General features: G+C 42.8%; 1 protein-coding gene across 1 annotated transcript; it reads right to left on the bottom strand.

The window, feature by feature from the left end:
- Positions 1-2,145: 2,145 nt before the first annotated feature.
- Positions 2,146-5,705, bottom strand: cryba2b (crystallin, beta A2b). The gene is made up of 4 exons (XM_060928902.1): positions 5,511-5,705; positions 3,272-3,413; positions 3,029-3,171; positions 2,146-2,402 (listed from the first exon to the last, which is right to left on the bottom strand). The coding sequence occupies exons 1-4, from the start codon at positions 5,675-5,677 to the stop codon at positions 2,255-2,257; spliced, it is 600 nt and encodes a 199-aa protein (XP_060784885.1). The 5' UTR covers positions 5,678-5,705; the 3' UTR covers positions 2,146-2,254.
- Between the last annotated feature and the right edge of the window lie 17,491 nt (positions 5,706-23,196).

Here is a 23,196-nt window from a genome sequence, read left to right on the forward strand (position 1 = left end):
ATTTGTGGCCTGCAAAACGGAAGTGAAGAACAAAGGGACAATGGCGTGGTTGTACAAGCCACTGGCCACTGTTTAAAAAGCTCCCTCTACGTCTTCAACCAACGAACTTCCAACCAAGGACCTTCTGGATCATGAAATCCTGCCTGGGAAGGACTTTTGCAACACAGCAAAGCTGATTTAAACTACATTGAAATGGCTCCACTCTTCTAGCAGAGTACACTGAACGGAGAATCACCGACGAACTCCTTCATGCTGCCATGTGAGAGTGGTCCCAAGTAAGGCTGGCATTTTGGGCAACGTTAGTCTTAGCTTAATTAGTTTATGTGAAAAGTGCTATTTAAACCTAAGGTTGTTGTGTGTGCATAATAATCACATAGTTTTGGTTTGATCATTTTATTGTATTTCTCAGTTTTACTCTGGTAGATAGATTTTGCATGCTTTATCTCTCTTATCTTTTGCTCTTGGGCAGCATGATGGCATAGTGGTTAACACTGTTGCCTCACAGCAAGCAGGTCCTGGGTTCAAGCCCAGTGACCGATGAGGGCCTTTCTGTGTGGAGCCTTCATGTTCTCCCCATGGGTGTGTTCTGCTTTCCCCCAAAGACATGCAGCTTGGGTTAATTGGTGGCTCTAAATTGACCGTAGGTGTGAATGGTTGTGTGTCAGCCCTGTGATGATCTGGCAACTTGTCCAGGGTGTACCCTGCCTTTCGCCCATAGTCAGCTGGGATAGGCTCCAGCTTACCTGCGACCCCGCACAGGATAAGCAGTTATGGATGATGGATGGATGGGTCTTTCTCTCTCCAACACTATTATACACATCTCAATGTTCAGAGGGTGGTAAACTAAGGGCTGGTTAGCTTAACTGGTTAGAACATGGTGCTTCTAATACTGAGATCATGGGTTTGATCTCCCTATGGCCCAAAGATTACTTATATGCCTTAGTTAGAATCCTTTGTCTAATCAGTCACACAGAGCGCCTGTGGCCCCTCCCCACACCTTTTTCGCATGCAAACAATTCTTTGTTAAGCCTACACACACACATACACACCCCTAATCTTATTACCTCATGTCACCATTTTTGTGCCTTGATTTGTTAAACTACTGCTAGTATTAGTGAATGTACCTGATCAGTATTATTCTCATTTGAGTTTGTCATTTTTAAAAATTAGATATTTACAAGAAACTGTCTTGTCTGTTTTTGCTGCAGTATTATTTGAAGCCATCCTCTGCCATCAAAGAATTCACATTGCCTTCAGTGATCTAGTGTATCACTAGAGTAATTCATTCATTTAATAATTCATAGAAATATTCATTAGTAAAATTAATGAACTGGTATTTTATGAGACTGATTTGAATAGCACAATTGCACCCACATAATTTTGGTGCCAGTGTGAGGAGTGTAATTGTACCTTAACCGCTTCTCAAGATTAAAAGCTAAAACCACTGAACTTGGTAAACGTTGCTAGGTTGCCATGCCTTAAATAAATACAGCATAAGTTTTTCTCTGCTATTCTTTCTTTCTTTCTCATCCCTCCATTCTCCCATTAGAACCTGTTCATTTCACAACTCCTAACTTTTATTTTTAAGTGGACTCACAAAACTGGGTGTACGTATTCAACTGCAAAAGTACAGCAATTAACTGCTTTTCATACTAATGACACTCATCTATCACTCTTTTATTCGTTCGTTCATTCATCCCTCCATCCTTCCACAGAAATCCAGTGAATTTACTACTCCAGCTTCATCTTTTAATGTAGAACCATCAAACGTCATATGTAGATTCAACTGCTGAAATAAAGCACAGTCTTCTGTTATTTGTTCACTCGTCCTTTCTCGTTTGATACAAACAGCAGTCACACACACATTTTCTTCAGGAAATGTCCTTTTTTATTCTATTTTTTTTAACTTGTAGTTTTAGTTCATGAAGTAGTTTTTTTTTTTATTTCACTGACCTATTCCTTTAAAGAAAGCATTCTGTCCCTCTGTGTATGTGGTGTTTAATGCTGAGTGTTTAATGTGTTGAGTTTCATTTCTGAGGAAATATTTGCTTTGTGAACCGTCATGTCCTGAGACAGTTCCACAGCATGTCTGCGTTTAAACGGACGTTCTATTCCGTTTAAAGAGCAAAGAAATGACACTCAGACGATTTTCACACAGTTTAATCTTTTTGTTTATGGAAGTACAAGGAAGGCTGTAGTGAGGAAGGTGTGTGTAAGAGTGTGTGTAAGAGTGTGTGTAAGAGTGTGTCAGTGTTTAGTGCTGAATCCTGCGGATCGATTGGATCTGGTTGGTGTGAGCCTGAGTGCCAAACTCATTGTAGTTTCTGAACTCGCCCTCACGCCGGTCTCTCTCCAAGATGTACTGATAACCACGATAGCCTGGGAACTGGTACGCCACCCAGCTACAGACAGACAGACAGACAGACAGACAGACAGACAGACAGACAGACAGGTAGAAAGAGAGTGAGACAGGTGTCCAAAATAGTTTCATTACTGCACAGCTGTTTCTAGGCTGTGTTCCAAATTTCAACTTATTCCCTCTTCCCTATACCAGAGAATACTATAGAAAGGGGTGTGGCCAGAAATATGTAACATACCTTGTATATATGTTACATCATTACAGCAAATAAATAAACAAACAAATAAAAATGCTAGAAGCTGGTGACGAGTCCAGAGAATAATATCAGGAATATTTGCAAATCTGCAGTAAAGTTCTGTCTTTTCTCTTTTTCATGCACAGCCTCCACACTTCGAGTCAACATCTGTCTGTTAAACATGAATCACCTCCGAATTCCTTTAACTTCACATAACACACTGTTCTGATTTCTGCCCATCTCTTAATGTCTGTGATGCATGGTATCTTTACAAACTTCCACATCATAAATAAAAATATTTTGATCCAGGCTCCAGCTCAGGATTAAAACTAACGATTTAATCAGCACCTTCCGACCAATCAGAGTCCAGCGTGTAAAAACATGTTGTAAAGTCTGACTCGACTCAGGGAGGTAATAAAGCAGTGTGTCCTTACGCTCCGGAGTTGACTTTGATGGACGGCACTTCCTTGCTGCACCAGCCCATGGCCTGCAGAGACGGATAATCATCACACAGCTCGAACTTCCGACCCTGGAAATCCTCACACTCGTACAGGGACACCTTACTGTCACTGTGTTTCTGTAGGACAGAGTAAGACGGGTGTCAAGAGTACTGTGTGTGTGTGTGTGTGTGTGTGAGAGAGAGAGAGAGAGAGAGAGAGAGAGAGAGAGAGACATACAGCACATTGGATGGGTCTGAAGGATAGAAGGTGTTCAGTGCGGTAGCTGCTGTTTCCACTCCAGGCCTGATAACATGGATAATCTCCCTTCTCCAGCACAAACTGCTGTCCCTGGTACTCCGGGTACTCATATCCCACCCACCTACACACACACACACACACACACAGGGGATAGAGAGAGATTGACAGCAGTGTCAGTAAGTACAGGAAGGGAGACAAAAAGGTATTATGGAGGAACAGGAGAATGAAATAAAGATGGAGGTGAGGAGGAGGAGGAGGAGGAGGAGGAGGAGGAGGAGGAAAGAGTGAGAGAATGAATGAAAGGAGAAAAACAAAGGTAGATAGAAAGAGAGATAGTGGAGAGAGGGATTGAGGAAAAAGAAGTGAGAGATTTGATGCAAAAATGAAAAAATAGGAAAAGTAAAAAAAGGTGTTGGGGCAAATGGGGTGAAGGAGGGGTGGGGAGAGAGTTGTGAAACAGGAAGGTGTGTGTGTGTGTGTGTGTGTGTGTGTGTGTGTGTGTGTGTGTGTGTGTGTGTGTGTGTGTGTGTTCACCATGATCATCTCATTAATAGTCTCATCTCCCTTTTTGAAATCCACAGAGAGACAGAAAGTGGGCGGGGCTATACTCATATTAAAATGAAATTAAACTTATAAATCACGTGTTCATTACAAACATCCGGCCTCATATAACAGTCATCATACACACTATTTATGAACAGGGTATTTGTTTCATACATACCAGTTCATATCTAACTACACATTCTCATGTACATCAGCAGGATTTACTGATTAATTAAAATAAAATAATAAAGTAAGGATGAATAAATCAATTTTCTTTAATCTCAATATTTTATCATCACTTTTATAATTGAATTATCACTTTTTTTATAGATAATAATTATCGATCCCAGAGACAGCACTGCGTAAAAAGTGTTTAACTCAACACTCCATCACTGAACAGCAGAACATTACTAGTGCTGATGAGTGATGATGATGTCACACCGTAATCTTCAGAGTCTGGAATAAAGTGGATGATGTCGTGTGTCTGGAAAAGTATTTCATCTTGTGTGTCACAGCTATTGCTGCTTTTAATCCACTAAAATGAAATTCAGTGTATCAGAGCTCAAAAATAAGATTATGGTGACCGGCCCTCTGGGATTCTCATAGGGTCTGATCTCAACATCCTCTGAAAAAAGTTTTGACACCCCTTCTGTCATGGAATTGTTCCCAGGGAAGTTAAGAGACATGCCTCTGCCTGATGGTGGTGCTGTAGCACACGGTTTTGCTACACGGTCTATATTTCATGAACCATAAGTCCTACCGGTATAAGTCAGTGCTTTCACGGCTTCTGCCAATCATAAATAAATAAATGTATTAAAAAAGAGATCTGTTTAGATCTATTCGGTTTGATTTGGGGCTCATTTGCCAGGTTACTTCATAAACATGGCTGCTGAGATCCAGTCAGGTTTCATCAGGAATTTCATACAAGTAGCATTGAGCTATTTTCACAACTCACAAGTATTGTCATGTCTACTCTCTTTATTATTGTTGTAGTTGTATTAAAGTTGGGAAGAACTGAACTGGCCTATTGGGGTGCATTTGCAAAAAAAAAAAAACATGCCTGGACCCCAACAGATTGCTGCATGTTGCTCTAATTTAATTTAATTTAATTTATGTGCTGCTTCACTTTAACCTCCTAGGGCTTAGCGGTCACATGCGTGGATAGCACTTTATGGAAATTCGGAACAAGAATCCACATATGTGGACATACTTTTTCTCTAAAAGTACATCTTATCAAAAGATGATGCTTAGTTTTTATTCTAATCAGGTTCTAAGAAGCCCAAATAGCAAAGAGAAATAAAAAATGCATGTAAAAAAACAGCTTGGACCTTAGGAGGTTAAGACACAAAGTCTTTCTTTGTTCAGCTTTTTATCTACCTTTGTAACATGTCACTTGGTAGGCTATATAACACAACGTAATCTAAAACAAACCTCTTTAAGGAGAGTAAACTAAGAATAGTCCTGTGAAAGTTTCCAGAAAACTTTTTGCACAGTATAAATCAACTTGACTTTAATGTATCTCAATCATTATTTATACTCTAATAACTCTAGTCTAGATAAATCTATATTATTCTGTACGTATTCTGATAAAAACATGGAGTCTGTTCTGAGCTCTGTGTTCTGATTGGCTCCTGGCCTGACTGATATGTAAATGAGGGGGTCAGAGGTCACTCACGGTCCGTTCTCTACTTTGATGGAGCGGATCTTCCTGAAGTCTCGGTCCAAGATGTTCGGACACTCCATGGTGAACTGACAGCACTTTCCTTGGAAGTGTTCCTCCTCGAACATGGTGATGCTCCACTGACTCCGCCCCCTCTGCTCCATCTGCTGCTCCGGGTTCATGTCCGCTGCTTTGTGTCTGTGTGTGTGCGTGAGTGTGTGTGTGTATAATCACTGCGCCGCCGCTCTGGCCCAGGGTGTTTATATACCTCACTGACCCCCGCTGGAGCCCCGGGGCGAGAGAAACAGACCTGCACTGTCAGCACACACACACTCAAAACCCGCATTAACACACAATCAGCACACAACACTGCGAGCTTCAGAGACACAATCACACTCACTGACTCAGCACAACCTGTGAAAAACTGTGTGTTGTTACTGGCACTGTGTAGATATTGTTTATCACGGACATTTGTATTTTGTGTGTTGTGTGGAATGTGATTGTGTAGTTGTGTGTACTGTGAGTGTGTTTTAATGGGGAATGTGTGTGTAGATGTGTGTATTGAATGTATTATGTGGTTTGTGTAATTGTATGGTTTGTCTAGCTGTGTACTGCATTAATGTTTAACTGAACTAAAGCAGGAGCTGTGGTTTATCAGCTTTAATTCATTCTTCATTATAAACTGAAATAACAATAAATGATGTTATTTCTCACACACTCGGTGTGTTTGTCCTCTCTTGTACCTCTTCCAATAAGTTCACTTCTGGGTTTAGTTGGCAACATGTCAAGGAACTCCGGAAACTTCCATCTCTTTGAAATTCCTTCGACTTTCTTACTATAGCAGAACTTGTTTCATGGATGAGCCACAACATTAAATGTAACTACAAATGGCTAAAAAAAAAACAAGCAATGTGTTCTTTAAATAAATATTGTAATCATTGTCAATTTGCTGACAATGAGTAAAGAGAATACATCACCAACTCAGGTGAAAAGTAAAGTTAAAAAATAGCACAAAAATGAATCATGATTCAACAATACATCTAGAAATACATAAGGTGAAGTGAGGGTTGATGTCAGGGTTGAGTGAGGGTTATTGTTGAGCAAGGGTTTTTGTAAGGGCTGAGTGAGGGTTTGGGTAGGGTGACCAGATGGCCTGGTTTTACCGGGACAGTCCCGATTTGGGGTTGTGTGTCCCGAGTCCCGACAAAAGTCTGTTGGGACACGGATATGTCCCGGTTTTCGCCACTCGCGACGTTTGCGACTGAGCAGCGTGGGAATCATTAGCAGAGAAATGTCTGCATTTACTATTTTGATGAATTGACAGGAATCGCAAACTTTCCTGGTTACTGCCCCCTGATCCTGAATTAATTATGTCGTTATCTCGGGATAACAAGGTGAATAAAAAAAAGGATTATGTGAAGGGCCTCTCTCGGCTTCCGTAGTGTATATTCTCAAATCACTTGTCTCTTTTTTGTTTCTGTTTAACATACCATTCTGACAGTTTGGCCATATTGCTGTGTTGAACAGCTTGTTGTACCTTCCATCAAAGTGTTCACTTTTGTCCACATCTTCTTGCTTTATTCATTCAGTTGTGGGGAATGGTTAGTAAGGTTGATTCTGACCAAGGCTATGTTGAGGTCACATATCTACTTTTTAAGTTCATGCTATAGTGCATACAATTTTAGAGCTATAGCCTACATGTGCATATGCATTCTTCTTGGTGTTCTCACAAACAGGTGAAATAAATCAGTTTAAATGTGGCCTATGGACATAGCCTGGCCTATTCTCAGCCATTACAAAATCTGTTGTCTGACCATAATTTAACTGATCTGTATACCACTATGCTACTAGATAACAAAATGCCTGTTTGTTTTATTTCATGTGAGATGTTGATAAATGGGGCGGCACGGTGGTGTAGTGGTTAGCGCTGTCACCTCACAGCAAGAAGGTCCGGGATTGAGCCCCGTGGCCGGCGAGGGCCTTTCTGTGCGGAGTTTGCATGTTCTCCCCGTGTCCGTGTGGGTTTCCTCCAGGTGCTCCGGTTTCCCCCACAGTCCAAAGACATGCAAGTTAGGTTAACTGGTGACTCTAAATTGACCGTAGGTGTGAATGTGAGTGTGAATGGTTGTCTGTGTCTGTGTGTCAGCCCTGTGATGACCTGGCGACTTGTCCAGGGTGAACCCTGCCTTTCACCCGTAGTCAGCTGGGATAGAATCCAGCTTGCCTGCGACCCTGTAGAACAGGATAAAGCGGCTACAGATAATGAGATGAGATGTTGATAAATGTGAGCTTCAACAAAATGATAAGAGCACCTCTCTGAGTGTCATGTTTACGTAAAAAAAAGGTGTGCATGCACGAGCATGGTCGCGCGCAAAAGTGTCCCAGTATCAGACTAGGGAAATCTGGTCACCCTAGGTTTGGGTTGAGCAAGAGTTGAGGTGAGGGTTGAGCGAGGGTTGATGTAAGGGCTGAGTGAGGGTTAGGGTTGAAGTTAGGGTTGAGTGAGGGTTGATTTAAGGGCTGACTGAGAGTTAGGGTTGAGCAAGGGTTGATGTAAGGGCTGAGTGAGGGTTAGGGTTGAGCAAGGATTGATGTAAGGGCTGAGTGAGGGTTGATGTAAGGGCTGAGTGAGGGTTAGGGTTGAGCAAGGGTTGATGTAAGGACTGAGTGAGGGTTAGGGTTGAGCAAGGATTGATGTAAGGGCTGAGTGAGGGTTAGGGTTGAGCAAGGGTTGATGTAAGGGCTGAGTGAGGGTTAGGGTTGAGCAAGGGTTAGGGTTGAGCAAAGGTTGATGTAAGGGCTGAGTGAGGGTTGATGTAAGGGCTGAGTGAGGGTTAGGGTTGAGCAAGGGTTGATGTAAGGACTGAGTGAGGGTTAGGGTTGAGCAAGGATTGATGTAAGGGCTGAGTGAGGGTTAGGGTTGAGCAAGGGTTGATGTTAGGGTTGAGTGAGGGTTAGGGTTGAGTGAGGGTTGATTTAAGGGCTGAGTGAGGGTTGATGTAAGGGCTGAGTGAGGGTTAAGGTTGAGCAAGGGTTGATGTACGGGCTGAGTGAGGGTTAGGGTTGAGCGAGGGTTGATTTAAGGGCTGAGTGAGGGTTAGGGTTGAGCGAGGGTTGATGTAAGGGTTGAGTGAGAGTTAGGGTTGAGCGAGGGTTAGGGTTGAGCGAGGGTTGATTTAAGGGCTGAGTGAGGGTTAGGGTTGAGCGAGGGTTGATGTAAGGGCTGGGTGAGGGTGAGGGTTGATTTAAGGGCTGAGTGAGGGTTAGGGTTGAGCGAGGGTTGATGTAAGGGCTGAGTGAGGGTTAGGGTTGAGCGAGGGTTGATGTACAGTAAGGGCTGGGTGAGGGTTAGGATTGAGTGAAGGTTGATGTAAGGGCTGGGTGAGGGTTAGGGTTGAGCAAGGGTTGATGTACGGGCTGAGTGAGGGTTAGGGTTGAGCGAGGGTTGATTTAAGGGCTGAGTGAGGGTTAGGGTTGAGCGAGGGTTGATTTAAGGGCTGAGTGAGGGTTAGGGTTGAGCGAGGGTTGATGTTAGGGTTGAGTGAGGGTTAGGGTTGAGCGAGGGTTGATGTAAGGGCTGGGTGAGGGTTAGGGTTGAGTGAGGGTTGATGTAAGGGTTGGGTGAGGGTTAGGGTTGAGCGAGGGTTGATTTAAGGGCTGAGTGAGGGTTAGGGTTGAGCGAGGGTTGATGTTAGGCTTGGGTGAGGGTTAGGGTTGAGCGAGGGTTGATGTAAGGGCTGAGTGAGGGTTAGGGTTGAGTGGGGGTTGATGTAAGGGCTGGGTGAGGGTTAGGGTTGAGCGGGCTTGATGTAAGGGCTGAGTGAGGGTTAGGGTTGAGCGAAAGAAAGAAAAGAAGCCTTTGTTCGTCACATGCACAGTTCAAGCACAGTGAAATTCATCCTCTGCATTTAACCCATCTGAAGCAGTGAACACACACACACACACAGAGCAGTGGGCAGCCACACCAGAGCACCCGGGGAGCAGTCAGTGGTTCAGTACCTCGCTCAAGGCCGCCCCACGTCAACCTAACTGCATGTATTTGGATTGTGGGGGAAACCAGAGCACCTAGAGAAAACCCACACAGACATGGGGAGAACATGCAAACTCCACACAGAAAGGCCCTCGCTGGCCACTGGGTTCGAACCCGGAACCTTCTTGCTGTGAGGCAACCGTGCTAACCACTACACCACCGTGCCACCCGACTGAGTGAGGGTTAGGGTTGAGCAAGGGTTGATGTTAGGGTTGAGTGAGGGTTAGGGTTGAGCAAGGATTGATGTAAGGGCTGAGTGAGGGTTAGGGTTTCAGTTGGTCAGGTTCAATGCCCGAACTGATGATCACATCATCAGTTTTTCTTTGGCTAATCAGACACAAGGTACGCCACCACTCTTGCCGGAGCGGTTGGGGGTTAGGTGCCTTGCTCAAGGGCACTTAAGTCAATCCTGCTAGTCTGGGGAATCGAACCAGCAACCTTTTGGTCCCAAAGCTGTTTGTCTAACCATTAGGCCATGACTTTTTTTAGGGTTGAGCGAGGATTGATGTAAGGGCTGAGTGAGTGTTAGGGCTGAGCAAATGTTGATGTTAGGGTGAAGCAAGGGTTGACATAAGGGTTGAATGACAGTGTTAGGTTAGGGTTGAGTGTTAGCTCAGTCTAGGTTTAATGTTTGAATTACAAATAATATTATATAGTTATTTCTATGTAAAACCTTAGCTCATATTTTCTTTTACAGCTACTGATGTAGGACTCATGAAAATGACTTTTCTGTGGACAACTCAACATTCAATAAGATCCGTGCTTCACTCATTTCTTTACAGTCTCTGTTTATTACCTAATATCATCTGGATGATCCAAGGCGCCGTCTGGTGGTGGAACACATCACTGCACACTTTCACACAATCGTGTTATGTTTTGAACTGCAGCAAAGTGATTATAATGAATTTCTTTTACTTAAACAATAGATAAATAAGAATTTATCAAATAAATGTAAACAAATAAATAAGATTCACAATTGTCCGTTTACTAAAGCCAAAATGTTAGTGATGGCTAATTGGCTGGATTTCAAAATATGTCATGTTTAAAGGTGCCAGTGTTTATACACAGAGCCCCAGGTACTGCTAAATATCAATATTTAATAGCATAGTGTATGTTACTATTGTTTTTTATGCAAAATAATTTAAGAAAAAAACATATCTGTGAAGAATCTCAGTCATCCAGGTACATAATCTGTGGTTGGTTGAAGAGAGCAACTGGACTTGCTTGAAGATTCTTGAAAACGTTTCGCCTCTCATCCTAAAGGCTTCCTCAGTTCTGTCTGACTAATAGGGAGTATCCAGTATTTATCCTCTCATGGATCATCACAGAATCCGAATCAGAATGCTGATGGCTGCATTGTAGGTGGCTGATAAAAGATATCTTAGACCCCCACCTCTGTTCAATGATGGTCGTTCCAGGTTGACAAAAATGAACGATCCTCTCTGGCTAAGATGTCTGCCAGTTTTCTGGAAGTCCTCTCATACTCCCGCACCAGTCGAAGGGATCTCATCCCAAAGTGCGTAGAAACATATCTGTGACGAATCTCAGTCATCCAGGTACAAAGTAATCTGTGGACTTCCAGAAAACTGGCAGACATCTTAGCCAGAGAGGATCGTTCATTTTTGTCAACCTGGAACGACCATCACTGAACAGAGGTGGGTGTCTAAGACATCTTTTATCAGCCACCTACAATGCAGCCATCAGCATTCTGATTCGGATTCTATGATGATCCATGAGAGGATAAATACCTGATACTCCCTATTAGTCAGACAGAACTGAGGAAGCCTTTAGGATGAGAGGCGAAACATTTTCAAGAATCTTCAAGCAAGTCCAGTTGCTCTCTTCAACCAACCACAGATTAAGAAAAAAACCTGTGTATTAATAGTGTAATATATATATATATATACTGTAACAGGTGTTTATTACACCACTGTGTGTTTATTCTGTAAACATGTCCTTCAGTTTTATTATTAATTTTTAATAAACAGAATAAAAAGCAGGACTCCCAACACTGTGAAAGCTCTTCCTGTCCACACACACACACACAGCAAACAAACCCACTGAAATGCTATGTGTGTGTGTGTGTGTGTGTGTTTGCTTAAGGGCAGGTGTGTTACAGAGGGAAAGGAAAATGGTGAACAGCTGCTGTTGTCCTGCTCTGACAGATCTGATCTCCTTATTTCCCTGGAAAATAATAACGCTCATTTCCATCTTGCCATGGTTGCGTTCCAAACCACCACCTTCAGCTCCTTCCTCACTCGTGTGTGTGTGTGTGTTTGACTCAATGTGATCCATCCTCACTACCTCTGGTTTCTCAGTGAGAACGTGCAGGAACACATAAAATAAACACGTCACACTTTTACAGTGTAACTCAATATCATGAAACTGTGATGTCAGCTAATTATCACAATAATTTAAAAAACTGAACACCTTCCACATTGTTTTATCACCTCAGGTAATAATATTAATATTTTTCAGGCCTATAAGGAGAAAAACTCTTTACCCAATTCATTACAATTAAACATTATAATCCATGAGGAAAATCTCGAACAGTCTCCATTACAGAATATAAATCAGTTTAAATATTAATGGACTATTAAACACGTTCAGAATAAAACAAGACGAGATCCATTAGGAACACCATGTTCCATTATAATACCATTACTAACACAGGCCAGATCTAGATTCTGCAGGAAGAACGTGTGTTGCGTGATGAGTATTTAACACTGAATCTAATTATAACCAGAAATTCTCTGATGTAATGTGGTCATTGTTGGAGGATTTTATGATTTGCATACATTTTATATATATTTAATACACACACACACAATAAGATGTACTTTTTTTTTGGGGGGGGGGGGGGGGGGGGAATTTGCCGATATCGGAGGAGATGTGTCCCCCAGGTTCTGATGCCCCTGGTGTAAGAAGTGTGTGAGAGGTTTGAGAAATTTATTTCAGTTGCAGTCAGTAGCAAAAGCTTTCATAACAGACAAACTCCTTTGCCTTGCAAATGAGTTCATTTGCATATCAGGAAGAATGATTCATCTATAACAATGCCATTTAACTCTATGTAGTCAGGTGGGTTATATTCATCACACACACACACACACACACACACTCAGGACAAGTGGACAGGTCCGGTTAATAAAACGTGTCATGCGAGTTCCTTTAATGTTCTTTATTTGCTGTTTAAATTATTTGAAAGTTTTATTAATCTTTGTAAATATAGAGGTGCATGCACAGCAAAATCCCCAGTGTTGATTTAACACCCTACTGTGTGTCCAACTGGACACATAAAAACAGTAGGGTGTTAAATCAACACTCTGGGTGTTAATTCAACACTGGGGATTTTGCTGTGTGGAGATGAAGTGAAGGAGTGGTGGTGGCCAGGTGGAGGTGCGTGGAGGCTTGGTGGTGAGATGAAGATGTGGTGGTCAGGTGGAGGTGTGGTGGAGGTCAGGTGGAGGCGTGGTGAGGCAAAGGTGTAGTGGAGGTCAAGTGGAGGTGCATGGAGATGTGATGGTGGTCAGGTGGTGTTGAGGTGAAGGTGTGCTGGTGGTGGTGAGATGGTGTGGTGGAGGTGTGTGGAGGTGAAGGTGTGGTGGTGGTCAGGTGGAGGTGAAGGTGAGGTGGTGGAGGTGTGGTGTGAGATGAAGGTGTAGTGATAAGGTGAAGGTGAGGTCAAGGTGTGGTGGAGGTCAGGTGGAGGTGCGTGGTGGTGGTCAAATGGAGATGTGGTGGTGAGATGAAGGTGTGGTGGTGAAGTGAAGGTGTAGTGATAAGGTGAAGGTGAGGTCGAGGTATAGTGGAGATCAAGTGGAGGTGCTTGGTGGTGAGATGAAGGTGTGGTAGAGGTGTGTGGAGGTAGGTGAAATTGTGGTGGTGGTCAGGTGGAGTTAAGGTGGAAGTGAGGTGGTGAGATGAAGGTGAGGTGGAGGTCAGGGGGAGGTGTGGTGGTGAGGTGGTGGTGAGATGAAGGTGTGGTGGAGGTGTAGTAGAGGTGTGGTGGTGAAGCGAAGGTGTACTGATAAGGTGGAGGTGCGTGGAGGTGAAGGTGTGGTGGTGGTGGTCAGGTAGTGGTGAAGTGAAGGTGTGGTAGTGAAGATGTAGTGTGAGGTTGAGGTGTGGTGGAGGTGTGTGGTGGTGGTGGTCAGATGGAGATGTCAAGTCAAGTTTACTTGTATAGCACTTTTAACAATAAACATTTTCACAAAGCAGCTTTACAGAATTTAAATGACTTAAAACATGAGCTAATTTTATCCCTAATCTATTCCCAATGATGAAGCCTGTGGCGATGGTGGCAAGGGAAAACTCCCTCAGATGACATGAGGAAGAAACCTCGAGAGGAACCAGACTCAAAAGGGAACCCATCCTCATTTGGGCAACAACAGACAACATGACTATAACATTAACAGTTTTAACATGAAGTCAGTTTCGTTGATGTTATAAACTCTTCATTGATGGAAACTTGAGTGCAAAACTGTTCATGACAACTGCAGTCCTAAAGTTAGTAAGTCAGCTGTAGTCCTCAGCCATAAAAGCATTACTGTAAGAGTCCAGAGTGTCCTCCAAGTGTGACTTTCAACTGTCCAGATGTGGTGGTGAGATGAAGGTGTAGTGGAGATGTGTGGAGGTGAAGGTGTGGTGGTTGTCAAGTGGAGGTGTGGTGGAGGTGTGGTGTGGGGTGGTGGTGAGGTGAAGGTGTGGTGGAGGTCAGGTGGTGGTGAGGTGAAGGTGTGGTGGAGGTCAGGTGGTGGTGAGGTGGTGAGATAATGGTGAGGTGGAGGTCAGGGGGAGGTGTGGTGGAGGTCAAGGAGAGGTGAGGTGGTGAGATGATGGTGAGGTGGCAGTGAGGTGGTGTGGTGGAGGTTAGGTGAGATGATGGTGAGGTGGAGGTCAGGGGGAGGTGTGGTGGAGGTCAAGGGGAGGTGAGGTGGTGAGATGATGGTGAGGTGGCAGTGAGGTGGTGTGGTGGAGGTTAGATGAGATGATGGTGAGGTGGAGGTGTGGTGTTTGTGAGCTATGACATTAATGTGGGTGTGACTGAATAAACAGAGAGCTGTGTGCCACCATGGAAACTAATCCTCTAACACATTCAGGTGGCTTCTGCTAACATCTGCTCCCTCATTGACATTTATGTACCCCTCTGTGTGTGTTTCACATCTTTATCTAATCTCTCTGTGAAGGTGAGGAAGAGTTAGCTGTCCTTTCACTGAAGCCTTTAAAAGAGAAACACACACACACACTTCGTTGTCAGACTACATTTAGCAGTACGTGACTGAGCTCTATAAAAAAGTTTAAAAAGTAAAATAAAATAAAGCTAACATGGAGAAATAAAAGAGCATCATATTGAAATACAAACTTTTTGAATAATATACTAAAATATATAATACATAAACAAATCTACTTTTTATTTAAAGATTAAATAAATGGTTGAGTGACTTAAGAAATCATTCTGTCAACAATTAGTAGTGAGACGGAGCCGATACAGCAACACCAAGAACTGTTTGATTATTATTATTATTATTATTATTATTATTATTATTAATAGAGTAGCATACTGACATTTAAAACATTAAATATGTTTTGAAAACTAACTCAATTTTAATTAAAAAAATGAAACTTTAAAATGTGTAATTTTCATATAAAAATGGAAACATTCATTTAAAATAAATTTTAAAATAACTTTTAAAATACTGAAATAGAAATTATTTTAAAAATGATTTAAAGAATATTGAATTCAGCCAAACGCAAGGAGCTTTGACTATGGATATAACTGTGGAACTGTGTCACACCAAGATGGCAATGCGTGAAAAACATGACTGCTTCGACCTTGGAGAGTTTTGAGTCACAGGGATGTAATCTGTGGTTGACAGTCGCAAATAGATCCGTGAAACAAAAGATGAAAATTTTACATCTTTTCTCTGTTACTGCTTTTGTGTTCTCATTTCTTTATCTGTAAGATCAAAACATTAGGTGTATAACTCCATACTCACGACTGTGGAGTCGAGCCTATGCATTCTAATTCTAAGATAGCTAAGCGCTAGCTAGAATGATTTAGTTATCTGTCCAGAAAAATTATGTCATCTAACCTTGCTCTATCTTGCAGCTGTACTCACTAGGCAGGCTTTTATTTTCCGCTGGCTTTTAGCTGGTGGGACAGCGGAGTCAGCCATGTTTGCCCACGCCAACTTGTTTTGGTTAACACAGGTCAAACGCCCTGTGGTGATCAGATGATATTGTTGCTCACTTGTTTCAGCAACCTCTGGAATCATAAAATGTGGGACACAATAGAAATAGAACATTTTTACCCAGAATTCAACTTTGCAGTCAGCACCTTTTAAGAATTCTAATAGCATAACTTTAAAGTTATAAGTAAATACACTGAAATTTAGCATTTCTTAAAGTTGTTAATTCATCTTGTGATTTATATTTTGTACTTATGGGCAATTGTGTTTTTAAAAGTTAGAAAAATACACACTACACTGATCTACACACATATACCTCGCTTAATTACATAAGGCATGGTGGGCATGGTGTAGAACGCAACACCCAATGATAGACATAGTTTGCAACATTCTGACTGACAATTTCAATAAAAACAACCTGGGAGAAAACTTTCACTGTCATTTCCATCACAACATGTTTTAACGGGGAAACCTGCAACTGATATCCAATTCAACTGTTTTCCAAATTTAGAATTAATTTTTCATTCATGCTAGAAAATATGTAAGGGACTTAAAAAATAACTGTGGACCTGCAAAAACTGAATTTCTGATGATGGAAAACACAACTTGTGGCATTTTGCAATTTTGAGTAAAAAGACATTTGTCAGTGACAGCGCAAGTTCATGGCAGCCTTCAAACGTGGCCGGCACGGACTACAACTCCCAAGTGCCACAGCGCCCTCCCTCTCCTGAGTACTGATTGGGAGTATACCTGTTCTCAATCTAACTCCCTATACAAGCACGCCACGGGCGATTGCTCTAAGACAACGAGGGAGGCTCAGCCTCCTCTAAAAATGACGAACATCGTGTAGGATGAATTGTGCTAGGCTTATGTTATAGCCGACCTTATAACATTGCTATTTCAGATCCAGAATCATAGAAATATATGTGCTCAACCCACTACAGCGCGAAATCATTCCGTTATAACTTTCCCCAGTTCGCCTAATGTGCGCGTGAGTTTTTCCTCCTCGTGACAGCGCGATGCAGCCCAGCCTCAGTGGATTGGGAGCTCTGTGCTTGTTAATCTCAAAATGCAAGACGATTATTGGACAAATACTGCGAAAATGCCCGCCCACGGAGTCTCACGGACTCCCAGCCTCAGTGGACTTCAACGGCATTTGGGAGCTCTGCGCTTTTCAATCTCAAAATGCAAGATGGTTATTGGACAAATACTGCGAAAATGCCTGCCCACGGACTCCGAGCCTCACATGGGAGGGACATGGCAGTTTCCGCGAGGAGACTGGTGATTGGTGAAAGCGGCCGGATATTTTCTTTGATTGACAGCTCGTTTCAACTATAGACAGGCAGCGGACAGGGTTGCCAGATTGGTCGATTTCCCTCCCAATTGGGCGGTTTTAAGTGCATTTTGGCGGGTTTTGAACATATTCTGGGCTGGATAACGTCAGCAGTATCTGGCAACATCAGTTCAGTCCCATGCGGAATCGCAAGTGCTGTGGTGTATTGTAAGAGATCAGCTTACATTTCGATTTCATTCATTACATATGGTTTCTACCAGCTTTTTTAGTTTGTATATATTTTCATTGTAAATAAAGTGTAAATATAGTGTTGTCAAGTTTGCTATCTTAGTTCCAGAAATGTCGTTTATTTGAGTGACTGAACTTGAACTTGAGGGGGCTAGTCAGCTAGCAAGAAAGCTGCGCACGGATGCCAAGCATTGCTGATTTAATTTTGGCGAAGCCATTTGCCAGTCTTCCTTTCGAGGAAAAAATTAAAATTAAAGAGCAGGGTAGACCAACGCCTCAAATTGACTTGGTGAAAAAGGTCGGGAATAATACTCGTTCCTTTCAGCTCTCCTGGTACGAGAAAGTGAATTGGCTAACAGCAAGTGACCCACATCAACAACAGTAAATAGGCTACTTTAGTAATATGGCATGGATGGACCAAAAATATAGAATCTATTTAAAATGTTTATGCTGAGTATATTATATTGGAATATATATTTTTCTGGATATGAATTAAACACCACTACAATTTGGAAAACATTTTTAAACAAAAACACAGCCGAGGTCAATTTTTAAACAACATGCCACAATTTTAAAATATAAAATGTTAAAATATAAACACCCCCCCCCAACACCACCATCATGTATATTGGACAGTAGGCTAATGGGCCAAAAGAACCTGTTATTTCACAGTTTGTGACGCTGCCAACAATCAGCCAGATCAGAGGCAAGAGTATGGGCAAAATTGATGTTTTTTCTTTTAAAATCTGGAAATATCGTAACCAACCAGCTTCCCCTGTTTGAAAGACTACCAGCCGCCACTGAAGCACGCCAAACACTCCAGCTCTTCGCAAAATATTGTTCTGTGTCCATGCGCCTGATTATACTGAGCCATTTGTTGTTTTGGCCTGACTAGTTATTCTGACACCTGTTACCTTTATTACTGACTCCAAGTCAGTGGTTTACCTGTGAAATCCTGTTTGTACATCGATTGACCCTTGGCATGAACCTGAGTCTGATTCTCATCTTACAATTTGGATTTGTTCACCAGTTTGCGATGCATCTGCTCTCACCTGCAACTGCATCCATGAGTGCCTGCACTCTGACAGGATTCTTTGCCATCATGGATGCAGTAGAAGAGGCTAAGCAAACTGTGCTTTTGGTTCAAGGACACCTGTTGGGAGAACATCAGTAGATGCTAAGCAACATTGACATCCACCTTTCTCAGCTCGCCACTGCTGTATTCCAAGCCCTCCTGATACATCCAACATTGGCCGGAAATCCTGCTACAGCCATTCCTCAGCCAGATAAATTCTCCGGTGATGTAATTGAGTGTAACAGCTTCCTTCTGCAATGTTCCCTATATTTCACCACCCTAACAGGGACTTCTGAACAGCAAAAGATTGCTCAGTTTGTGAATTTGTTGACTGGCCGTGCCTTGAAATGGGCCACTGCTGTCTAGAATCGCAGCGGTGAATCTACAACTTCCTATGATTGTTTTATAGAGCTCTTCAGGAGCATGTTCGATCACCAGCCCAAGGGAGTTGAGGTTGGTGAAAAGCTGCTCACACTTTGGCAAGAAGAAAGAACTGTGGCGGAATATGCATTAGAATTCTGCACTCTGGCAGCTGGTAGTGGATAGAGCGACCCAGCATTGAAAGCTGTTTTCCATCAGGGTCTAGATGCCAATGTCCTCACTGAACTGGCATGCAGAGATGACCAGTACATCTTGGACTCTCTAATAGACCTGGCTATTAAACTGGACCATCTCCTCTGGAATTGTCTCTACCTTGCAATCAGACCATGTTCCAATCCAGTCTGCACAGTCGCCCATGTCCATGGAAATCTCCAATGCCCGCACGCTTCATTCCAAAAGAGAGAGGAGATGCTGGGAAGGATTGTGGTGAGCTCAGTCACCTGCTGGCCCAGTGTCTTGTCCGGCCTGTGAGCTCCAGGAAGCGTGACCATCCTGGGCTGGAGGACCACCCTAACACCACAGTGAGTCACAAACATTATCATTCTTGAAACTCAATGTCTTGCTGTCCATATCTCATGTTCTATTTGCTTTACTAGACTGTGGGCCGGAGGGCAATTTAATCAATGTCAAGCTCATTCAGAGGCTCAAACTGCCCACCAAAGAACTCCAGCAATCAGTGAATCTCTGAACTATTGATGGTGACCCCATTAAAGACGGATTGGTCACGAAAAGAACTAAACTTCTGGAGATTCAGGTCAGGGTGCGGCACAAACAACACTTATCCCTGTACGTGACTCTAACTTCTAACCACACAATTGTTTTAGGATTTCCATGGTTGTAACTGCATGATCCACTCATCTCTTGGCAATAGAAAGAAATCTTGAAATGGTCCTTGTCTTGCCATCAGAACTGCCTACAATTGCCCCAATTCACCCTGGCTTCCATCTCCGTGTAAAACACTTCCCCTGGGGGCATTGAACAGGTCCCAGCATGCTACCATGATCTCTGCAAAGTTTCAGCGAAGGAAAGGTTAGTGGACTACCCCTTCATAGACCATATGACTGTTATTGACTTCCTTCTCTGTCTCTCAAAGACAGAGCAATCAGCAATGAAGGAGTATGTACAGGAGGCACTACATGAGGGTTACATCTGCCCCTCCATTTCTCTAGCATCCACGGGGGGGGTTCTTTGTGGAGAAGAAAGAAGGAGGCCTTTGACCTTGCATTGATTACAGAGGTCTCAACCAGATAACTGTTAAGTAACCATAGTCTTTGCCCCTGCCTTAGAACAGTTAAGATCTGCTCACATTTTAACCAAACTTGACCTCAGATGTGCCTACAACCTGGTGTGTATATGGGAAAGGAGCGAGTGGAAGACAGCATTCAGCACCACCTCGGGTCACTTTGAATATCTGGTCAAGCCATATGGACTATCTTACGCACCCAGCGTGTTCCAAGGCTTGATCAATGATGTGCTCAGGAACATGCTGGGACACTATGTAAAAGCCTATATCAATGACATTCTGATTTACTCCCCAGACAAAATCAGTCACCATGAGTATATCAAGTCAGTACTCAACAACCTCCTGGAAAACCAGCTATATGTCAAGGCAGAAAAGTGTGAATTCCATGTCTCCAAGATCTCATTTCTGGGGTACAGTATTAATGCCAACAGGGTCAGTATGGACTCTAACAAGGTCTCCACCATCACCTTCCTGATCCACGCCCACATCCATTAAGGAGCTCCAATGATTCCTTGGGTACGCCAACTTCTACTGATGGTTCAGCAAGGTCCAGTAGTCCAGTAGTGTTTTTTTCTAGGAAATTGACATCTACTGAACAGAACTATGACATTGGGAACACAGAACTGTTGGCTATCAAGTTGGCCTTGGAGGAATGGAGGGGGCCACACATCCATTTGTTTTCCTCATGGACCATAAGAACCTGGAATTCTTCAAGTTCACGAAACGTCTGAACTCACAACAGGTATGATGGGCTCTGTTTTTTATAAGATTCAACTTCACCATTTTGGGAACCTGGACAGTATGCAATACTAAGGCAGACACTCTGTCCTGATTGCATGCTTCCACCACAACCAGCCCAGAATCCATACCCATCCTGCCACCCAAGTGCTTTGTGAATGTTCTCCCCTGGGACCTCAACAAGGAACTGGCCCAGAACCAACCCTGCAACCCACCTGAAGCTTGTCCTCAGGGCTTCACATTCACCCCACCCCAGTACAGAGATCACCTGATCACCTGGGCACCTTCATCTCCAGCCACAGGACATCCTAATAGCAGGCACACGTACCAACTTATCAGTACTTGGTCCTGATAAGTTGGACCACACTGAAACAGTGTGGCCTAGGATACCAGCCCCCATTGTTACCTTGGGATGACTCACCTACTCACATCCTGGCTGTCAGCACCTGGTTCAAGAGGACTGAATAGGTATGGGAGCGCGTTCACTAATGTCTTGAATAAGTGGCCAGCAGATACAAACAATATGCAGACAAGCACAGAGAAAATCCTGTATACACATCAGGGGACAGAGTTTGGATATCCACAAGGGATCTACATAACCCCAATACATGCAGAAAGCTCAGTGCCAGGTGTATTGGTCCCTTCAAAATCCTTCACCAGGTCACTGACGTCTCATACAGACTGGAACTACCACAACACTGCCATTTATCACCCATGTTCAATCTATCATGTCTCAAACCTGCCATTCCGGGACTGTTAGCTAAGAACACAAAAGCCCATGAACACCCAGCACCAGCAGAATTAGAAGTGGGACCCAGTGTACCAGGCACACAAGATACTCAACTCTCACCACAGACAAGGGAATCTAGAGTATCTATTTGATTGGGAGGGGTACACTCCAGAGAAGTGCAGCTGGGTACCAGCCAGGGACATTCTAGATCCCATGCTAACTCAAGAATTCCACACACAGCACCCTGAGAAGCCTGCACCTAGAATGTGAGGGGGTTCCAGGAAGAATAGCACTCCCAGAGTGAGCGCCTCAGGAGGGGTTCTGTCAGTGACAGTGCAAGTTTGTGGCAGCCTTCAAACATGGCCACCACAGACAACAACTCCCACATGCCACAGTGCCTTCCCTCTCCCGAGTACTGATTGGACCCTATACAAGCACGCCAAAACTCCAGCCCTTTGTGAAGTATCGTTCTGTGTCCCTGTGGCTGATCATTAAATTTTCCCTTGTGGGATAATAAAAGGCTATCTTATCTTATCATCTTATCTTACCAAGCTGTTTGTTGTTTTGGCTTGACTCTAATTATTCTGACACTTGCTACATTTATTACTGACTCTGAGACTGTGGTTTACCTGTGACACCCTGTTTGTACATCGACTGATCCTTGACATGAATCTGACTCCAATTTTCATCTTACGATTTGGATTTTTTCACCAGTTTGCGATGCACCCGCTGTCCCCTGCATCTGTGTCTGCACTCTGACAACATTTAGGTCATGAAGTCGTATTATTTGTTCTGTGGTATGAGTCGGTTGTCAGAGACATGACAGCTGAAACAATCAAACACAAGTCATATACTGTTATCTCCAAATAATGGACATAAATTGAGATGTGGTGGAAATTACATGATTTTATGATGCTTGAAAAAAAATGGGGAAAAAATAGTCTTCCTCAATTATGCAAATGAGCATTATCATACTGTTACAAGACAAATTAATGAAACTAGGAAGAATGTTGTGTGTTTAGAGAGGATTCATTTCTTAAAAGTTGACAGGGCTAAAAGTGTCCGGAGTTGAAGGAAAAACCAAATATTTATTTTGATTACTTTTTTTTTTTAATATGGAAATAAAAGCACTAATTAACACGAACACTGAAATTCAGTTAAAAAAAAATACAATATCTTCAAAACATTATAGATTACAATTTTAAAATATTTTAAAAACAGGAAAAAATCAAACTTTCTAAGCCTGTAATAACAGTTTAAAAAATAAAAGGAAAAAAAATTAAGCAAACCGATCTGAGCTTTTTGTTCTCTGAGCCAGCAGGTGATGTCATTATGCAAATAAGGAGTGTACAAGTGGGTGGGGTTTTGGGTGGGGCAGTGAGCAGGATTCCAGCTGGAACATCTATCTCACTGAACTAAAGTAAATATGTACAGAAACATAGCCACAGGTCCAACTGTACGAGAGAGAGAGAGAGAGAGAGAGAGAGAGAGAGAGAGAGAGAGAGAGAACAGTTACCAGTCCAGATCCATGAGAGAGAGAGAGAGAGAGAGAGAGAGAGAACAGTTACCAGTCCAGATCCATGTGAGAGAGAGAGAGAGAGAGAGAGAGAGAGAGTAAACGTATGAACAGCTTTATACTGTTGTGGTTATTAACCGTCACCTGCTTGTTTACAGTCATTACTCACATGATACAGAATCACACTGGACTTCTCAATTTAATTTACAAAGACAAATATGCAAAATAGCAAAAAAGGCCTTTTGTCTGATTTTCTTACTTTTATTCTTTATTAATGT

Source organism: Neoarius graeffei, chromosome 9, assembly GCF_027579695.1.
Source record: "Neoarius graeffei isolate fNeoGra1 chromosome 9, fNeoGra1.pri, whole genome shotgun sequence".
Taxonomy (NCBI): Eukaryota; Metazoa; Chordata; class Actinopteri; order Siluriformes; family Ariidae; genus Neoarius; species Neoarius graeffei.